The following is a 21907-nucleotide window of genomic DNA, read 5'->3' on the forward strand; positions in this document are numbered from 1 at the left end:
AATTTTACTTTTGATACTGAAGTATATTTAAAACCAAATACTTTTAGACTATTATTCAAGTAGTATTTTACTTGGTGACTTTCACTCGAGTCGTTTTCTATTAAGGTATTTTTACTAAAGTATAATGTTTGGGTACTTTTTCCAACACTGCTATCATGTAACATGACCAAGATTTGAACCTTTATTTGAAGCCTTTTACAGAAATGAGAATTACACCAAAAATGAAAACAACGGTCTGAGGATGGTGCTGGACCAATTGACATAAAAAGAAAAAGGGGACAGTTTGAAAAAAAGCTTTAAGTAAAATGTTAATATCCAGGTCATGTGACATGATTGCCCAAAACACAGGACCCTATGACATCATGACTTGGCATGTTCAAAGACCCTGCTTTAACCAATGAACTACTCAGCAGACAGGGCTATCAAGCACACATATCAAAACCATATTAGCCGTACCATTGGTAGACAATAAAACAAGTCCATTACTAACATGACAGCATGCAACAATGAAGCATAGATCTTTATGATACAGGAACCCTTTGTGTTTAAAGGAAAATATTGATTTGAACATAAAAGATTAAGTGCTTTGCATCATAAAATGACATTGAGAAAAGCTCTAAATGGACTGTAACCAAATAGTAAAGGGAGTTGGTATTTTTTCTACTCTTCATTGTAGTTTTGAAGTATCTTCTCAACCAGTATTTTATGTATAGAAACATACACAATATAAGTCATCATTGAACAATCAAAAAGGCACCCTGGCCTGAACTTAAAGAAAATCACAATGGCAAGGAGTGAAATCCAATAGAATTTCATATAAACATAAAATGTCTACCAAGTCATGTCTGTCTTTGAAAACATTCATGAAGTCAAATGTGATGCACACACAACATCATATTCTTCTATGGAGACATTACAGAGAACACAGCTACCACAACAAATCACTCTTCTCTTCTGCAAGAACATCCTGTGTGTTCATTCATTGTGATGCTCAACATTATACGGACAAAGGCTACGATGTCAGCACTGCAGAAGAGGAAGCAGACATGTTAGGATATAGACGTGAGCTTCAGCATTATGTCTAAGGACAAAAAGTGGAAAGTAGCATATACACACAGATACAAATCCATCAATGTTATTGATTACATCATCATCTCCCTGATATCGGAGTCATTAATTACAGAGCTGCTGATTTTATCATATCAAAATAATCTCTGGCCTGTTGTGCCATTGGACATCTAGTCTATTCAGGCTGATTAAACCGTCTGAAGACACCTCTCTCTCATTATTTATTATAACCAATTAAATGTAGCCACAGAAAAGAAATAACATGTTGCCTGACATGAACTACTCATTCCCCCCAAATAAATGATAAGCAGTCCAGTTAACTCCAAAAAGTAGCTAATCCATACATACAGAGAAAGAGACCGACAAAAGAGAGAAAGAGCGAGTGTTTGAGCATTTGAGAAAGAGATTATATTTTATTAACGATGTGACACCTCCATGGGGGCATAATCATGAGATGCTTCACAGACATGGGACCAGAATCACATGAAGCAAATCATTACTAGAACCCTCTCTGCCTCTCTCACCAGAGCCTCCCAGGACCAATCCAGAGCTTAAAAGAACCAGCAGTTCAGGGGCAAAGAATGGATTTTTCTACATCATTGTCCTGTTTTCTGCTAAGGGGGGCTTCCATGTCTCTAAGAACACACTCCAGTCTTCTACTTTCCCTCTTGTATGACAGGACATGACAGTAGTCTTCTGCCCGCTTTTCCCCACCTTGTCCTCTCCATCCAGTGGCGTACCCCTGTCATCCAGATTAGTCCCAGAACTGATATTTGAACTCTGACCTAATGAACTCATATGTCCCTTAGCAGTCCCTTAGAAGTTCAGAGCCATCTGTACATGTGGGCACAGCTTTGGCAGCCGCTTCTGAAAGACAGAAATAAAGACGGTCATTTTTACATAACATTATTCACCATTAGCTGATGGCATAACGTCAGCTGATCTCCCTGTAAATTGCACTGGTACTCTCTTTATAAAGCCACTATGCAAAACACAACCATCATTACATGAATAGAAAATGTATTTCCACATCTCTCCTCCACAAAATATAAATTATTGATTGGGGAACAATCTTCTGAGAAATTTGGCTGTTTTTCTTGATTGTTTTTGTACTATTCTGATTTTGATAAAACGTTATCTCATGAATTGTATGCGCAGGGCTGCCTTGTGAAAGAGACCCTGATCTCAATGGCGACTCCCTGTTTAAATAAAGGTAAAATAGAAAATTAAATAAAAATACTGGTTTCCATGGAAACCAGATTGACCTCCCCCCGGTGACCCCTCCTCAAAGGGTCAAATGAGGGGGGGGGGGGGGGGGGGGTTGCTTATATTTGTTCTGTTTCACATGTACAAGTGTGTGGTGAGAAATTGATTTTTTTTGTTGTTGCATATCCCACTCCCCCGAGACACCCTTGGAGAGTTGGGTCATAGCTAGGGATCAACCATTATTGACAGCAACCCTGGAGCAATTAAATCTAATAAAATTGTATTCGTCACATGCGCCGAATACAACAGGTGTAGACCTTACAGTGAAACGCTTACATACAAGCCCCTAACCAACAATGCAGTTAAAAAAAAAAGAAAAAAAAAGAGATAAGACTAACAAATAATTAAAGAGCAGCAGTAAATAACAATAGCGGGGCTATATACAGAGGGTACCGGTACAGAGTCAATGTGTCAATGTGTGGGGGCACCGGTGTCGAGGTAATATGTACATGTAGGTACAGTTATTAGTGACTACGCAAAGATAATAACAGCAAGTAGCAGCAGCGTTCCGGGGAGGGGGGGGGGGGGGAATGCAAATAGTCTGTGTAGCCATTTGATTAGCTGTTCATGAGTCTTATGGCTTGGGGGTAGAAGCTGTTTAGGAGCCTCTTGGACCTAGACTTGGCGCTCCGGTACCGCTTGCCGTGCGGTAGCAGAGAGAACAGTCTATGACTAGGGTGGCTGGAGTCTTTGACAATGTTTAGGGCCTTCCTCTGACACCACCTGGTATAGAGGTCCTGGATAACAGTAAGCTTGGCTCTGGTGATGTACTGGGCCGTACGCACTACCCTCAGTAGTGCCTTGCGGCCGGAGGCTAAGCAGTTGCCATACCAGGCAGTGGTATGGTACAGCTGTAAAACCTTTTGAGGATCTGTGGACACATGCCAAATCTTTTCAGTCTCCTGAGGGGGAATAGGTTTTGTCGTGCCCTCTTCACGGCTGTCTTGGTGTGCTTGGACCGTGGTAGTTTGTTGGTGATGTGGACGCCAAGGAACTTGAAGCTCTCAACCTGCTCCACTACAGCCCTGTCGATGAGAATGGGGGCATGCTCGGTCCTCCTTTTCCTGTAGTCCACAATGATCTCCTTTCTCTTGATCACATTGAGAGAGAGGTTGTTGTCCTTGCACCACATGGTTAGGTCTCTGACCTCTGCCCTATAGGCTGTCTCATCGTTGTTAGTGATCAGGCCTACCACTGTTGTGTCATCGGCAAACTTAATGATGGTGTTGGAGTCGTGCCTGGCCGTGCAGTCATGAGTGAACAGGAAGTACAGGAGGGGGCTGAGCACGCACCACTGAGGGGCCCCCGTGTTGAGGATCAGTGTGGCGGATGTGTTGTTACCTACCCTTACCACCTGGGGGCGGCCCGTCAGGAAGTTCAGGATCCAGAGGGGGGTGTTTAGTCCCAGGGTCCTTAGCTTAGGTGGATGAGATTTGAGGGCACTATGGTGTTGAACACTGAGCTGTAGTCAATTAATAGCATTCTCTCATGAGCATTTATTTTGTCCAGGTGTGAAAGGGCAGTGTGGAGTGCAATAGAGATTGCATCATCTGTGGATCTGTTGGTGCAGTATGCAAATTGGAGTGGGTCTAGGGTTTCTGGGATGATGGTGTTGATGTGAGCCATGACCAGCCTTTCAAAGCACTTCACTGCTACAGACATGAGTGCTACAGATCGGTAGTCATTTAGGCAGGTTACCTTAGTGTTCTTGGGCACAGGGACTATGGTGGTCTGCTTGAAACGTTCGTATTACAGACTCAGACAGGGAGAGGTTGAAAATGTCAGTAAAGACACTTGCCAGTTGGTCAGCGCATGCTCAGAGTACACGTCCTGGTAATCCGTCTGGCCCTGCGGCCTTGTGAATGTTAACCTGTTTGAAGGTCTTACATCGGCTGTGGAGAGCGTGATCACACAGTTGTCGGAACAGCTAATGCTTTCATGCATGTTTCAGTGTTACTTGCCTCGAAGCGAGCATAGACGTAATTTAGCTTGTCTAGTAGGCTCGTGTCACTGGGCAGCTCTCAGCTGTCCTTCCCTTTGTAGTCTGTAAGTTTGCAAGCCCTGCCACATCCGACGAGCGTCGGTGCCAGTGTAGTAGGATTCGATCTTAGTCCTGTATTGAAACTTTGCCTGTTTGATGGTTCGTCGGAGGGCATAGCAGGATTTCTTATAAGCTTCCGGGTTAGAGTCCCGCTCCTTGAAAGCGGCAGCTCTACCCTTTAACTCAGTGTGTATGTTGCCTGTAATCCATGGCTTCTGATTGGGGTATGTACGTACAGTCACTGTGTAGACGACGTCCTCAATGCACTTATTGATGAAGCCAGTGACTGAAGTGGTGTACTCCTCAATGCCATCGGAAGAATCCTGGAACATATTCCAGTCTGTGCTAGCAATGCAGTACTGTAGTTTAGCATCTGCTTCATCTGACACCTTTTTTATAAACCGAGTCACTGCTGCTTCCTGCTTTAATTTTTGCTTGTAAGGAGGAATCAGGAGGATAGAATTATGGTCAGATTTGCCAAATGGATGGCGAGGGAGAGCTTTGTACGCGTCTGTGTATGGAGTAAAGGTGGTCTAGATTTTTCCCCCCCCTCTGGTTGCACATTTAACATGTTGATAGAAATTAGGTAAAACTGATTTAAGTTTCCCTGCATTAAAGTCCCCGGCCACTAGTAGCGTCGCCTCTGGATTAGCACTTTACTGTTTGCATATGGCGGTATACAGCTCATTGACCGCGGTTTTAGTGCCAGCATCAGACTGTGGTGGTATGTAGACAGGTACGAAAAATACAGATGAAAACTCTCTCGGTAGATAGTGTGGTTTACAGCTTATCATGAGATACACTACCTCAGGCGAGCAAAACCTTGAGACTTCCTTAGATATCGTGCACCAGCTGTTGTTCACATATATGCATAGGCCCCTGCCCCATGTCTTACCAGAGGCTGCTGTTCTGTCCTGCAGATAGAGTGTATAACCCGCCAGCTGTATGTTCTTAATGTCGTCGTTCAGCCACGACTCGGTGAAACATAAGATATTGCAGTTTTTAATGTCCCGTTGGTAGGATTTACGTGCTTTCAGCTCATCCCATTTATTTTCCAGCGATTGAACATTATCTAGCAGGACGGAAGGCAAGGGCAGATTAGCCTCTCGTTGCCTGATCCTCACAAGGCACCCTGATCTTATTCCACGAAATCTCAGTTTCCTTCTCCAGCGAATCTGGGCCTGGTCGAGTGTCTGTAATATATCCCTCCCGTCCGACTCATTGAAGAAAAACTCGTCCAGTTTGAGGTGAGTAATCTCAGTTCTGATGTCCAGAAGCTCTTTTCGGTCATAAGAGACGGAAGCAGCAACATTATGTACAAAACAAGTTACGAACAATGCAAAATATAAACAAAATAGCATGGTTGGTTAAGAGCTGATAACACTGCAGCCCTACCCTCCTGCGCCAATTAGGGTTAAATGCCTTGCTCAAGGGCAGATCAAACGATAGTTTGAATCCCAGAGCCGACTAAGTGAACAATCAAACTTCCGGTTACTGGCCCAACACTAACTGCTAGGCTACCTGCTGCCCTCGGCAAGACTACCTGCCCACCCTCATGACCCCTGACCTCTGTCCTTCCTCTCCTGGGTCTCCTCGGCGGCCGTCTTGTCAGCTCTGAAGAAGATCCGAGCGCTGCTCAAGGAGAAGTGAAGCAGTTCAAACTCCTAAAGGAGACAACAGAGAGGGGGCATTACTGATTGATTGGTTGGATTGATTATTTCAGTGTCTACACACAAAGCTGCCAAGCTCATATTCCCCTCCTCTCCTTTTGCAGCAGTAGGTAGGATACCCATTCCCCCATAATCACTGGCCCAGGATCAGATATTGTCAAACCCTCATGATGGTCAAGGCTAGGACTTGACGTTGAATAATCTAATCCTAGATCGGAGGTGAGTGGTCAGCCATGTACCTGCAGGTAGATGTCCAGTCTCTTCTGGGTGAGGTTCATTGTCTGCAGGAGCTTCTCATCCTGACTGGTGGCCTGGACATTCTGCTCCTTCACCACAGCACTCATCTCCTTCATGTACTTCTCCCTGACCGCCTGGAACCAGTGGAGGGAGTCAAACTCCAAGTACTGGTCCAGCAGCTTAAGGATGTAGGCCACACCTGGGGCACAAGAATGGAGAGGAGAGGGAGGGGTGGGAGGGAGAGGGAGGTGTGGGAGAGGGAGGTGTAGGAAGGAGAGGGAGCGGTAGGAGGGAGAAAGGAGATGGAGGGAGATGGGGAGGAGAGGGAGGGGTAGTAGGAGAGGGTGGAGGAGGGTATGAGGGAGGAAGGAGAAAGAGCAGAGGAGAAGAGGGGAGAGGTAGGAAGGAGAGGGAGGGGTAGGAAGGAGAGGGTGGAGGAGGGTACGAGGGAGGAAGGAGAAAGAGCAGAGGAGAAGAGGGGAGAAGAGAAAGGGAGAGACGAGGTGAGAGTTTGATAACGATCAGTGAAAATCATCAACAACCAATGTGAAGTGAAAGTTTTATCCTATCCTACTACATACAGTGATCTGTGAAAGATCATACCACACTGACTCACCCATGGCAAAGCCATCGTCTGTGAAGGCTGCCCCTCCTTTGTTCTTCTTGTTGAGTTTCTCCTTACAGCCGATGGAGTGCTCCACAAAATTCACCGTCTGAAGGAGAGCAAAGGAAAGGTTGTATAAGAGAAGGTATCTGCTGCTTCAGAACAGAAAGTTAGATGGACAGGGAGAGAGAACGAGAGATAACAGATACACATAAAAGGAGAGAAGGATACATTCCAAAGGAGAGGAGTTGACAAACTAAGAGAGAAGGATGGACAGACTGCTCACAGAGATGGGTGAATGCCTGAAAGACAGAGATGAAGTGCTCAGACATGAGTGGGTGAAAGAGATGAATAGAGAGATGAGTGAAAGGACACACCAGAGGAGGTACGATCATGTAGAAGTTTCTCAGGTGCATGTTCTTGATGCTGCGGAACTCGGGGGCGAACACTCCCACCAGCATCTTGAAGTACTCTGTCCCCTCGGCAGAGTTACTGGTCAGATCCCCCAGCACAGAGTCCAGCAGGCTGAGAGGAAGACACATTCAGAAGAGATAAGAATACTTTATTTAGGCCACAGAAAGCAATTGTTTTGGTTAAAGCTGTGTGAATTGAAATACATCATCAGGCAATACCTGGCAGCTTTCTGGGTCTCCTCTGAAAGGCCCTCCTCCTTCACCAGCTCCTCAAAGTTCACTATATCCTCCAGGTCAGGGACAAACCTGCGAAACACACAATATACAAGTGGGTTTATGGTTCACCATTTACTATAGAACTCGGTTACCCACTACCCACTTTACAGTACTACATCTCCAAAAACGACATTACCCATAACCCTTACTTACAGCACTAAATCTCCAAGCTTGGAACAAACCTGGGAGAAACAGTGTAGAACATTCCATATCTTAAAGTGTTATAACATACTATCAATGCCCTGTGTCTGGTACCTGATGGCGCTGCTGCAACAGTGGAGTCCTCCAGAGCGGATCATGCGCACGTAGCCCATGGCATTACCGATCTGGCTAATGAGTTGTCTAAACTGGTCCAGGTAACTCTGCCCGTCTGGGGTGATGCCAAGCTTCCTGATGCCACGGTTAAACTTCTCTGCCCTCTCAAACGGGTACTAGATCAAACATAACACAGACATACAGATACATAGTCAGTCCAGGAGCAACACTCCTGTTTGTTTTTAAAACTGGAGCCTTTTGTGACTAGTTCTTCTATTCCCTATAAGCTAAAGGGAAAGACTGGTCATGAATGTATGACTTCACAACAGGTTTTTCCACATAGCTGAAGAGGTGAAGTGAGCCCCGTTACCTTCTGGTCTGACTGGTCTTTGGTCTCCCTGAAGAAGCGGATGTCTTTGATGAGTCTGGACTTTATGTGCTCGTCGTACATGAATTGACTGAAGATGTAGAACTTCTTCCTCAGGAACTGGTAGGTGAAGTTGACCGTGGTGTTCATGATGCCCGTGCCGTGGGTGCGGATGGAGTTGGCGATGTGGCGGATGTTGATGGTGTTTAGGTGCTTGTTGTTGCTCGTCTTCTCAATGAAGATCTGAGGGACAGACAGACTGTCTCACCGGTCTGTCTCACCAGACAGAACAGGTAGGAGAGAGAGACAGAGACAGATCTTACCTGGTTGTTGAGGTTGTAGAGATAGCGGGATACAAACACATGGATGTTCCTCATGATCTCCAACACGTCCAGTCCCTGGCCAGAGCAAAAGGACACTTAGGCCAGGATTCAATCAAATACCGCTGTGTCGACTATCCGCCATTGTTAGATTCTGGGTTAAACTTAGAACATAGTTACACTCAGCAGTATAGTATCTGACGAGTGAAAGAGACTGGTTTTTACATCAGAAGTTAATCGTTATCTGTAGGAGCCAGATGGCTTTGGAATGTGTTGGGTGGACAGGAGGAAGTCACAGGATTGCTATAGGGGATACGGGTGGAGATCTTTGGATAAGGCATCAAGGGGGTTAAGGTCAGGTCAGATCCCCTTAAGGGAGAAACAATGGTTTATTACCCTATCACTTTGTCTTCCTGTCGAACCATAAAATATGTAACGATTAGAGAGAAGGAGAAGTGCCTAAATTGGAGTAATATACTTGTGTTGATGGAAACATGTTTTGTCTGCATGCAGCTGTATTGACCCTTCTGGGAAGAATTCAACTTGGTTAAGCTTTCATAATGTCCGTTGAGTGTTTTACTCTGAGAATTAGAACCTAACGCCATTTAAAAGGTCATTTCCGATTGAGCCGACATAGCCTAGGTAGATTTTACCATGAATACAGTCACCGGCGAATGCGGGAACATTGCGTTTAAAACGTGCATAGCCGCTCGGATTGAATCCTGGCCTCAGCAGACTTCATCAAATGACTGACACACACACACACACACACACACACACACACCTGTTCTAGGGTCTGGCTGGGTAGATGTGCCTCTGTCATCATGAGTCCGTAGCGCTGGGTTGCCAGGTTCCTCATCTCGCTGTAGGTGGCCCAGTCATGCAGAGCCACTGTGGTTAGGTTATAGAACGTCTTATCCAGGTAGTGAGTCACGTAGGCTGTGAGGACGACACACACACGGTGAGACATACTCTGAGACAAAGACACAAATATGCATAGAATAGACTGAACACACATCTTGGTAAAGGACTTGCAAAACCACGCACACACCACGCACACACCACAGTGCTGTATCCCAGGGGCCCATCCAGTGCAGTGCGTAGCTACCTTTAATGTGTATGAAGCGGTTGAAGAAGCGGATGGGTTTGAGGTAGAAGAAGTGGGCCAAGTCCTTCATGCCCACCTTGAAGGGGTTCCTGTCGTCCAGCTTCAGGTGTGTGTGGACAGACAGACGCAGGTCCTTCTCTATCTCTTTACACAGCTTGTCCAACAGATGCTGAGAGGAGACAGGGATGAAGAGAGGCAGGTGGAGGGTGAGATTTATACAGGGAATAGATATACAGGACCAGTCAAAGGTTTGGACACACCTCATTTAAGGGTTTTTCTTTATTTTTACTATTTTCTACATTGTTGAATAATAGTGAAGACATCAAAACTATGAAATACCACATATGGAATCATGTAGTAACCAACAAAAAAAGTGTTAAATCAAAATATAGTTTATATTTGAGATTCTTCAAAGAAGCCACCCTTTGCCTTGATGACAGCTTTCCACCATCAAGCAACTATGATGAAACTGGCTCTCATGAGGGCCGCAACAGGAAAGGAAGACCCAGAGTTACCTCTGCTGCAGAGGATACGTTCATTAGAATAACTGCACCTCAGATTGCAGCCCAAATAAATGCTTCACAGAGTTCAAGTAACAGGCATATCTCAACATCAACTGTTCAGAGACTGTGAATCAGGCCTTCATGGTCGAATTTCTGCAAAGAAAGCACTACTAAAGGACACCGATAAGAAGAAGAGACTTGCTTGGGCCAAGAAACACGAGCAATGGACATTAGACCAGTGGAAATCTGTCCTTTGGTCTGATGAGTCCAAATTTGAGATTTTTGGTTCCAACTGCTGTGTCTTTGTGAGATGCAGAGTAGGTGAATGTATGATTTCCGCATGTGTGGCTCCCACCGTGAAGCATGGAGGAGGTGTGATGGTGCTTTGCTGGTGACACTGTCTGTGATTTATTTAGAATTCAAGGCACACTTAACCAGCATGGCTACCACAGCATTCCGCAGCGATACGCCATCCCATCTGGTTTGCGCTTAGTGGGACTATCATTTGTTTTCAGCAGGATAATGACCCAAAACACACCTCCAGGCTGTGTAAGGGCTATTTGACCAAAGAGAGTGACTGAGTGCTCCACAATCACCCGACCTCAACCCAATTGAGATGGTTTGGGATGAGTTGGACCGCAGAGTGAAGGAAAAGCAGCCAACAAGTGCCCAGCATATTTGGGAACTCCTTCAATACTGTTGGAAAAGCATTCCAGGTGACTACCTCATGAAGCTGGTTGAGAGAATGCCAAGAGTGTGCAAAGCTGTCATCAAGGCAAAGGGTGGCTACTTTGAAGAATCTCAAATATAAACTATATTTTGATTTAACACTTTGGGTTTCTACATGATTCATGTGTTATTTCATAGTTTTGATATCTTCACTATTGTTCTACAATGTAGAAAATAGTTAAAAGAAAGAAAGAAAAAACAGGAATGAGTAGGTGTGTCCAAACTTTTGACTGGTACTGTATAATTAATTAATTCATATATATATACAGTGGCAAGAAAAAGTATGTGAACCCTTTGGAATTACCTGGATTTCTGCATAAATTGGCCATAAAATTTGATCTGATCTTCATCTAAGTCACAAAAATAGGCAAACACAGTGTGCTTAAACTAATAACACACAAATTATTGTATTTTTCTTGTCTATACTGAATACATCATTTAAACATTCACAGTGCAGGTTGGAAAGACACCTAGGCTAATGACTTCTCCAAAAGGAATTGGTGTCAGTAGTCAGCTAACCTGGAGTCCAATCAATGAGACGAGATTGGAGATGTTGGCTAGAGCTGCCCTGCCCTATAAAAAACACTTGCGAAATTTGAGTTTGCTATTCACAAGAAATATTGTCTGATGTGAACCATGCCTTCAACAAAAGAGATCTCAGAAGACCTAAGATTAAGAATTGTTGACTTGCAAAAAGCTAGAAAGGGTTACAAAAGTATCTATAAAAGCCTTGATGTTCATCAGTCCATGCTAAGACAAATTGTCTATAAACGGAAAAAGTTCAACACTGTTGCTACTCTCCCTAGGAGTGGCCGTCCTGCAAAGATGACAGCAAGAGCACAACGCAGAATGCTCAATGAGGTAAAGACGAATCCTAGTGTCAGCTAAAGACTTACAGAAATCTCTGGAAGATGGAAACATCTCTGTTGGCGAGTCTACGATACGTAAAACACTAAACAAGAATGGTGTTCATGGGAGGACACCACAGAAGAAGCCACTGATGTACAAAAAAATGCACAGCACACCAACATCAAAACCTCATCCCAACTCTAAAGTATGGTGGAGGGAGCATCATGGTTTGGAGCCGCTTTGCTGCCTCAGGGCCTGGACAGCTTGCTATCATTGACGGAAAAAAGAATTTTTTAAGTTTATCAAGACATTTTGCAGGAGAATGTAAGGCTATCTGTCGGTGAACTGAAGCAACCCGATTGAGATGCTGTGGCATGACCTCGAGAGCGGTTCACACCAGATATCCCAAGAATATTGCTGAACTGAAACAGTTTTGTAAAGAGGAATGGTCCAAAATTCCTCCTGACCGTTGTGCAGGTCTGATCCGCAACTACAGAAAACGTTTGGTTGAGGTTATTGCTGCCAAAGGAGGGTCAACCAGTTATTAAATCCAAGGGTTCACATACTTTTCCCACCCTGCACTGTGAATGTTTACACGGTGTGTTCAATAAAGACATGAAAATGTATAATTGTTTGTGTGTTATTAGTTTAAGCAGACTGTGTTTGTCTATTTTTGTGACTTAGATGAAGATAAGATCACATTTTATGACCAGTTTATGCAGAAATCCAGGTAATTCCAAAGGGTTCACATACACAGTGGCAAGAAAAAAAAGATAGATAGATAGATAGATATAAATAAAAAACCTACCCTAAGCCACTCCATCTCACCTCTCCTCTCAGCTGCTTCTCCCTCCCTCTTCCCTCCTCACCTCATTAAACACCTCCATGATCTCTGTGTCGTAGCTCTCCAGTAGCTGGTCACATGACTCCATGTGTTTGGCGTGAAGCATGGTGGGCACGCTGTCCCTAAGGGCGCTGAACATGTACTGCACGAGCCAATCGTAAACAGCCACGGGTAGGAGTGACCGCAGGACCGGCGAAACATATCCAACGACCAGGATAAGGGACAGCCAAGCGGACCAATCAATGCAATAAAAGCGACAACAGGAACCAATGAGAAGCAGAACAGCGAGCTACATATTGGTAGAGAAGTGCTGGCAGTTGATAATGTTTATGGATAGTATGTTATGAAAGTGAGAGTAAGGATATCGCTTGAAGCTGAGAGAATAGAGGTGTGTACAGTGCTTACGTGTATCCGTGCAGCATCTACAGCGTGGTCATACACATCATCCAGGTAGATGGGAAATACAGCTCTGTGCCAGTACAGGAAACTACAGTCACACTGGACCTTCACCCTGATCAGAGAACAGTGATATATTAGATACCGGTACATCACATTCATATACTTACGTTTATCAAAAAATGTAGGTTTCAGGTGTTTTTCCTGGGTTTTTAGTTTGCTTAAATAGAACTGAAGACTTGTGTTAGGTCCTATAGCTAATGCCTAGGCTTTACCGGGCAGTGCGTTTCCCTCACCTCTCCTTGAGCTCACTGATCAGGTCCAGCTTCTTTAGCACCAACTGCAGCGGGAGCAGCTCCTCGTCTTTGAAAGTTTTCTGGAAGAATTTGGAGGAAGTTATCATCACAACATAACCTTCAGTTCACGTAAACATTTTCATGGACTCCCAGTTGGAGGATTCCTGGATTTTCTGCTTATTCCCTCCTGATTCTAGGAATATTCCAACTGGGATTTTTGGAAAACCTGGAAATTTGAAGAAAATTACCAGAATTTTGCAACCCTAGGCAGAAGAAACTTGAATAATGGTCATACCATCTGTGTTCCCACACTGAGGGCCAGGGAGACCACTAGGCGGCGCTCTTTAGTGCTGGGCCCATTGAGAGCGTTCTCTGCCATCACCAGAGATGACAGCACATCCAGACGCTGCTCGCTGTACTTCTTGTCAGAGATCACCCTTTTCTACAGAAGAGAAACATATTCAAACTGATGGGATAAATTATAGAAATGTGTTTCTTTGTCAGATGTGAATATGAGGTGTATAAATGTTGCATTTCTGTAATCCCCTGGGTGTAAATTGAATTTCCGTACACAAAAAAGATACTGAATTGAGATGAGAGTAGTGTTTACCTTAGCGGTGCCAATGGAGTTGAGGGCCTGGGACTGCAGGTGCTGGGTTATGTGGGAGACAGAGTCGGCCACCACCATAGACCGCCTGTGGAACGTGTGCTCCACTGCCTGACCAGGGAGGAAGTGACATCACACCTCATTAAACTGTTGTGTTTGATACATTCAATGTTTTATCTACAATTATTTATCATAACACAACAAATTAGCACACACACCTTGAGCAGCTCGACCAGTCTGCAGAGGGCTTTGACGGAGGCCTTGGTCATGGGTCTCTGCATGGACATGTACAGGTTCATGGTAGTCTTGATGATGGTGCCGATACTGTAGGCATACAGGATACCCTGCAGGGGAGACATGGAAAATAATATATGACATAAAAACATCCCCCTGGTACCGTTTGAGCAGTTTCTGAAAGGTTAGTTAATAACATCAGTCCACACCTGCACAAAGACGTTACACCTGCTACTGAGGTCCTCTGACAGCTTGTCGTTGCGCTGCTCCTTCGACGAGATGGCCTCCATTTTCATCATCCAGGACGTCACAAACACATAGTAAGACTGAACATCCCTGACAGGGAGAGAGAAATCATACATGTTAATTACCAGTTACAAGTAACTCATTAAAGGGTTTTTCTTTATTTTTCTACATTGTAGAATAAAAGTGAAAACATCAAAACTATGACATAACATGGAATTATGAAGTAACCAAAAATTAAAAAAATAAAAGGTGTTCAACAACAAAAATTTTTCTTCATATTTTAGATTCTTCAAAGAAGCCACCCTTTGCCTTGATAACAGCTTTGCACACTCTTGGCATTCTCTCAACCAGCTTCATGCTGTTCCAACAGTCTTGAAGTAGTTCCCACATATGCTGAGCACTTGTTGGCTGCTTTTCCTTCACTCTGCGGTCCAACTCATCCCAATTGGGTTGAGGTCGGGTAATTGTGGAGGCCAGGTCATCTGATGCAGTGCTCCATCACTCCTTCTTGGTCAAATAGCCCTTACACAGTCTGGAGGTGTGTGTTGAGTCATTGTCCCGTGGAAAAACAAATGATAGTCCCACTAAGCCCAAACCAGATGGGATGGCGTATCGCTGCAGAATGCTGTGGTAGCCATGCTGGTTAAGTGTGCCTTCAACTCTAAATAAATCACAGACAGTGTCACCAGCAAAGCACCCCAAGACCATCACACCCCTCCTCCTCCTCCTCCATGCTTCACGGTGGGAACCACACACGTAAAGATCATCCGTTCATCTACTCTGCGTCTCACAAAGACACAGCGTTTGGAACCAAAAATCTCAAATTTGGACTCATCAGACCAAAGGACAGATTTCCTGCAATCTCATGTCCATTGCTCATGTTTCTTGGCCCAAGCAAGTCTCTTATTACTTGTGTCCTTTAGTAGTGGTTTCTTTGCAGCAAATCGACCATGAAGCCCTGATTCACGCGGTCTCCTCTGAACAGTTGATGTTAAGATGTGTCTGTTACTTGAACTCTGTGAAGCATTTATTTGGGCTGCAATCTGAGGTGCAGTTAATTGCCAATTTCTGAGGCTGGTAACTCTAATGAACTTATCCTCTGCAGCAAATCAAACTTTATTTGTCACGTGCACCGAATACAACAAGTGTAGACCTTACCGTGAAATGCTTACTTACAAGCCCCAACAGTGCAGTTCAAGAAAGAAGGTAACTCAAGCACAGGTAACTCTGGGTCTTTCTTTCCTGTGGCGGTCCTCGTGAGAGCCAGTTTCATCATAGCGCTTGATGGTTTTTGCGACTGCACTTGAAGAAACTTTCAAGTTCTTGAAATTTTCCGGATTGACTGACCTTCATGTCTTAAAGTAATGATGGACTGTCATTTCTCTTTGCTTATTTGAGCAGTTCTTGCCATAATATGGACTTGGTCTTTTACCAAATAGGGCCATCTTCTATATACCCCCACCACATTGTCACAAAACAACTGATTGGCTCAAACGCGTTAAGAAGGAAAGAAATTCCACTTTTAACAAGGCACACCTGTTAATTGAAATGCATTCCAGGTGACGACCTCATGAAGCTGGTTGAGAGAATGCCAAGAGTGTGCAAAGTTGTCATCAAGGCAAAGGGTGGCTTCTTTGAAGAACCTCAAATGTAAAATATTTAAATTTGTTTAACACTTTTTGTATTTACTACATGATTCCATATGTGTTATTTCATAGTTTTGATGTCTTCACTATTATTCTACAATGTAGAAATTAGTCAAAATAAAGAACAACCCTGGAATGAGTAGGTGTGTTCAAACTTTTGACTGGTACTGTATATGTTAACTTACAGGACACAGGAAACAGACTATGACTCCCCTCATGCTCAACTGTAATCCAGGGGTTAAAGCAAAACAAATCTTGTAAATGTGATGGATTGACTGATGGACCTACTTGGTGAGAGTCTGTGCTCTCTGCTGCAGATATGCATCTCTCTGTGCTCTAATGCTCTGAACACTCTTCTTGTCCATAAGCTTGGCTGCAGCCGGGACCTTGGCCATGAGGAAGGTGTCAGGGAACCAGATGATGTTAGACGTCAGAGTCACTGCAGGCACCTGGGGGGAGAGGATAAGGGAGAGGGATGGAGACAGGGGAGAAGAGAAAGGCGAGAGGGGGAGAGGAGAAGGGAGAGGGGGGAGAGGAGAAAGGAGAGATTTGAGGGGGGGGAGGGGAGGAGAAAGGAGAGAGTTGATCAAGCTGTTGATTGTTGCCTGTGGAACGTTGTCCCACTCCTCTTCAATGGCTGTGCGAAGTTTCTGGATATTGGCAGGAACTGGAACACTGTTGTACATGTCGATCCAGAGCATCTCAAACATGGTCAATGGGTAACATGGTCAATGGGTTACATGTCTGGTGAGTATGCAGTCCAAGGAAGAACTGGGACATTTTCAGCTTCCAGGAATTGTGTACAGATCCTTGCGACATGGGGCTGTGCATTATCATGATGAAACATGAGGTGATGGCGGCGTATGACTGGCATGACAATGGGCCTCATAGACACGGTATATCTATGCATTCAAATGGCCCTAGATAAAATGCTATTGTGTTCGTTGTCCGTAGCTTATGCCTGCCCATACCATAACCCCACCGACTCCATGGGGCACTCTGCTCACAACGTTGACATCAGGAAACTGATCGCCCACACGACTCCGTACACGCCGTCTGCCATCTGTGAAGAGCACACTTCTCCAGTGTGCCTGTGGCCATCAAAGGTGAGCATTTGCCCAATGAAGGTGTACGACGCCAAACTGCAGTCAGGTCAAGACCCTGGTGAGGACGACGAGCATGCAGATGAGCTTTCCTGAGACGGTTTCTGACAGTTTGTGCAGAAATTCTTCGAATGTGCAAACTCACAGTTTCATCAGCTGTCCGGGTGGCTCGTCACAGACCAACCCACAGGTGAAGAAGCCGGATGTGGAGGTCCTGGGCTGGCGTAGTTTTACATGGTCTGCAGTTGTGAATGTAATGTAAATGTAACCTTTATTTAACTAGGCAAGTCAGTTAACAACAAATTATTATTTACAATGACGGCCTACCAGGGAACAGTGGGTTAACTGCCTTGTTCAGCGGCAGAACGACAGATTCGTTTTTACCTTGTCAGCTCGGGGATTCGATCCAGCAACCTTTCAGTTACTGGCCCAACGCTCTAACCACTACGCTACCTGCCGCGACATTCCTGCAGTCAGCATACCAATTACACACTCCCTCAAAACTTGAGACATCTGTGTCAAAATGTCAAATTTTAGATTGGCTTTTTATTGTCCTCAGCACAAGGTGCACCTGTGTAATGATCAGACTGTTTAATCAGCTTCTTGATATGCCACATCGGTCAGGTGGATGGATTATCTTGGCAAAAGAGAAATGCTCACCAACAGGGATGTAAACAAATTTGTGCAGAATAATTTGAGAGAAATAAGCTTTTTGTGCAAATGGAACATTTCTAGGATCTTTTACTTCAAGTCATGAAACATGGAACCAACACTTTACATGTTGCATTTATATTTTAGTTCAGTGTAGAACGAGGGGGAATCTAATAGCAACTACTATGATGGGTTGCTAATATGTCTATGTTGCGTTTACATTTTTGTTCAATGCATGTTCACACACAAATACAACTACAGAACCTGAAGTCAAACACACACCTTTTTGCAGATGTCTAGCAGGGCTTTGTAGAGCTTCTTGTCGACAGTTCTGAAGATGTGAAAGTGAAGAACGTAAAGTCCACAGACCCCAGCATACTTATCCCTCTGGTCTATCTCTGAGGGCTCGCCTAAAACAGACCCCAGACACACAAACTAACTAAATATACACATCAGATTTCAAGCTTCATTTTCTGTCCAGTAAACAACGCTGAAATGTGTTGGACCAAAGAGACTGACCGATCTTTGACTCCACGTTGGTGAATATGGTGCGGATGTTGAGGGCAAACTCTTCAGCGAAGGCACTGTTTTTAGAGACTGAGACTCCCTCTCCTGGGTCGTCAAACCTCTGCTCCACACACGCCTGGCCAACACACACAGACAGATGGGTGAGTTCAGGAGTAGTAGTAGTACCCCCTTTTAGCAAGGTGTTTAGAAACAACATCTGAAACCTTCATGCATATTTAAAATCAATTTTTATTTGTCACATGCGCCAAATACAACCAGTGTAGACCTTACAGTGAAACGCTTCCTTACAAGCCCTTAACCAACAATGCAGTTAAGAAAAATAGGTATTAAGTAAAAAGAGCAGTAAAATAACAGTAGCGAGGCTATATACAGGGGGTACCGGTACAAAGTCAAAGTGCAGGGGGCATAGGTTAGTCGAGGTAATATGTACATGTCGGCATATTGAATGAGACCCAAGTCACCTTCACCAGGAAGTGATGTCACTAACATGAAACCACTGAAGGGCATACCCACCTGGAATATCATGCCGTCCAGTAGCTGTCCCTCTAGCTTCAAAAGCAGCTTCTCAAACGGCTTCAGCTTCTCCTCTGGGATGGCAAACTTCCCAGGGTTATGATGCACTGACTTCAGTAACCTAGGAAGGAAGACAGACTAAATAAATATATCTCCTTTATATCATCATGCATCTGTGTTTGTACCTCTTGTACATCTTCCAGTGGTCTTTCAGGGTGCCGTGATTCTCCATGATCTCATCCAGAGTGAGCAGAACCACCAACAGCTCCCCCAGGTGCTCATACACTGTCTGAAAATGAACTCCGGACGACTCAATGATTTTTGTGACTCCCCTGAAAGATGAATAACAGTAAAAATAAACCTCCAGTAAATGTGTGTGTCTACATGGGTGAGTGTGTATCTGCATGGGGGTGCATGTGTGTGCGTCTGCATGGGTGAGTGTCTGCATGGGGGTACATGTGTGCTTGTCCATGTCTAGTGGCTGGCCAGCACACACATGAGATTTGGTTCTGGGTGCCGAGATGAGTCCATGTCTTACTTGTTGCTGTTGTAGAGTGCCGCCAGCTGATGGACAACATTGACCACCACCTCAAAGCACCGCGACACAAAACAGGACAGCTCCTACAGCGGAGAATGAGGAGGAGAAATTGAGAGATAAAGGGAGGGACATTCCTAGAACTACAATAAATCTCCCCTGGGAAAATCCTCAGTTTTACTCTCTCACTACTGACCTGAAAGAAGGAGATGAACCGTCCCATCTGAACCTGTGACTCTCCTTCAACCACACAGCTGTCTGACACTGAAACACACACACACACACACACACACACCAGTTAGATAGACAAAAAATAACAGTAATTCAATAACGCTACATAAATCACAGATGATTACCTCCTTCACCATAGTACAGCAAGCCGTTGTAAAACTTGATTTCCCCCTACAGAGGGAGACAAAGGCATATACAATACAGTAAGTTGTATACATCAAAAACTGTTGCAATGACTCGCTGCCAAGCAGACTTCCTGAAATATTTGCATGTGCAAACAACACACACAGTGTGCAATTAAAGTTGAACAAGACCTTTTATCAATGAAGAAACATCAAGCTTACCTCATACTTCAGCTTTTTAACCTCACTGCAGAGGGCTGCATACACTGTAATGACTTTGTTCAGAACCTGTGGAGAGCAAAGACCGAAGGAATATCAACTGCACACTTGTACATTTCACTTGCAATCTTAGACCCGTTCCCTTCTTAGTAAAATTGCAAGACTTCATTATGATCTCTTGGATCACAGCCAGCAAATTCATAGCATCGTGCTGCTAGGGATTTACAATACTTCCCTAACATAATAACATACATGAAACAAATATATTTCTGGCTTAATTAACTATTATTACAGTTTCATAATTAAAATGTCTGAGGAAAGTTTATCTTGGCTTCATTTACCTTGTTGTCAGTTTTAATCAGTTCCAACAAGGAGGACTGTTCATAAGGGAGAAGCTGAAAGAGGAAGAGGATAAAAAAATAGTTTTGTTTCATGTCCCCATAGAATCCACATAGAAGAATGGAGAATGGACAGTCCAATCAAAATCCATGCTCAATGATTTATCGATAGAGCTGTCTGTTCTATTCATTCTATTATGGAGATCACCATCACTGAAGGTCACTTCATTCTAAGTCAACATGATCCCCAAGTCATGACACTGACTGCTGCCAAAACACGAGCACTGGAAAACTGGCCCAGATTCAGTTCCAGCAGGACAATGTCTCTGGAAAGTTAACCTGAGTGAATGTCAGGATGAGAGAGGGAGAGATACCTTCAGGGCTATGGGGTCCAGGGTGAAGTCCCACACGTCTCCTATGGAGTCGTCGAGAGCGTCCTCAATGCCTTTCAGCTGTGAGGTGTACTCCTCCAGAAACTTCCCATAGTTCTTCTGCTGCACCTCCGTATGGATCTCTGGAGGGACAAACAGACAAGACATGATCATAAGATTAGCAGCACAGCAATGTAAATCCAGAAGAAAGAGCATACACGTTTGGATGCATTAGCTTTTAAGTTACAGCACTACTGTGATGCCTGTATTGTAGCCTCCTGTCAACTCAACTGCCAATCATATGAATGAATTGCTAGCTGATGCGGAGGTGAGAGTTATGTGTCTAAGTTAGCTAGCTACGTGGCTAACAGAATTGGTCGATATTACTTTTTTAATGGGTCGAACGTGCACTGTATCTTTCCTGAAAATCTAGCTTTGAGAGGCAATGGTTACCTAGATAATGAACTCAACATGACAGCCATGACGGCCTGTTGCTGGCCAGTATTGAGCACCAACAACACTAGGATTAGCAAGACGTTTGAACCAACCATCCCAAAATATAATAAATTAGCTAGCTAACTTCTGACATTTGACGGGCGCTTTAACGTTAGCGTCTGGTAAGGAAACAAAAACATTGCAGCTCAGGCAAAGCGAAGCTGGGCCAGACAACTTGCTAACGTAGATCGCTAGCCACTCAAGCTAATTTGCCTGGCTTCAAGCCCATGAGAATTTCACCGGCAAGCAAATCATACTTTTTTAACCGGATAGTTAAAAAGCTAACTAAAAGCTACTTACTCGTAGACCCATCATCAAATCGATCGAATTCCCAGTCAGGAGAAATCGCCTCCACCGCCATCGCAGTGCGATTGCTCCACTGATGTTAGCGGTAACCGTTGGAGAAAGTGAACGTGAATCCCATGATTTGCCCCATGACTTCAGGGTGTTTATGGGTAATATAGTTTTTGTACAGGCGCAGAGTTTCTAAACCTGTACTGTCTTTGGTACAGGTGTGTTGGGGATACTACTCAAATTGGTATATACTGTTGTTTATCATGGACAATTACATATGCATACAACAATGAGAAATATGTTTTTTTTGCCCTAAATGTATATAGCCTATTTTATTGTGTCATGATCATACCGTTGGTTATTTAACACAATGGTATGACAATATTAGGCCTACCAAAGATCTGTAGCCCCGGAGCGGAGGATGGGTAAAATCACTGGGGAAGCCAAGCCAAGCCAGTAAAAAAGCCATACTACAACCTATGTTGTGATATTTCCGTTGTTTGCTCTATAACCCATTTGTTCATACTCCACC

General features: G+C 44.2%; 1 protein-coding gene across 2 annotated transcripts; it reads right to left on the minus strand.

Moving 5' to 3' along the window:
- Nucleotides 1-158: 158 nt before the first annotated feature.
- On the minus strand, nt 159-21514 carry washc4 (WASH complex subunit 4). Of its 2 annotated transcripts, none has more exons than XM_014169894.3 (30): nt 21382-21514; nt 20590-20729; nt 20219-20272; nt 19881-19946; nt 19662-19707; nt 19502-19569; nt 19309-19391; nt 18956-19102; nt 18771-18891; nt 18249-18372; nt 18012-18139; nt 16264-16424; nt 14293-14419; nt 14068-14193; nt 13853-13960; nt 13538-13684; nt 13243-13322; nt 12956-13061; nt 12576-12692; nt 9626-9794; nt 9302-9456; nt 8521-8595; nt 8201-8440; nt 7831-8006; nt 7519-7605; nt 7264-7411; nt 6899-6995; nt 6285-6481; nt 5943-6039; nt 159-1935 (listed from the first exon to the last, which is right to left on the minus strand). In XM_014169894.3, the coding sequence occupies exons 1-30, from the start codon at nt 21440-21442 to the stop codon at nt 1874-1876; spliced, it is 3513 nt and encodes a 1170-aa protein (XP_014025369.1). In that variant the 5' UTR covers nt 21443-21514; the 3' UTR covers nt 159-1873. The 2 variants fall into 2 exon arrangements, with proteins under 2 accessions (XP_014025369.1, XP_014025370.1); XM_014169895.3 differs by having other exon boundaries at nt 5919-6039.
- Between the last annotated feature and the right edge of the window lie 393 nt (nt 21515-21907).

This window comes from Salmo salar, chromosome 23 (assembly GCF_965601325.2).
Source record: "Salmo salar chromosome 23, fSalSal1, whole genome shotgun sequence".
NCBI classification, from domain to species: domain Eukaryota; kingdom Metazoa; phylum Chordata; class Actinopteri; order Salmoniformes; family Salmonidae; genus Salmo; species Salmo salar.

Coding starts and splice junctions, on each gene's coding strand:
- washc4 (XM_014169894.3), bottom strand. CDS start 21,442: ATGGCGGTGGAGGCGATTTCTCCTGACTGGGAATTCGATCGATTTGAT. Junction 16,425..18,011: donor TGCTAGACATCTGCAAAAAG/GTGTGTGTTTGA, acceptor CTCTCCCCCCAG/GTGCCTGCAGTGACTCTGAC. Junction 14,420..16,263: donor AGAGCACAGACTCTCACCAA/GTAGGTCCATCA, acceptor TCTCCCTGTCAG/GGATGTTCAGTCTTACTATG.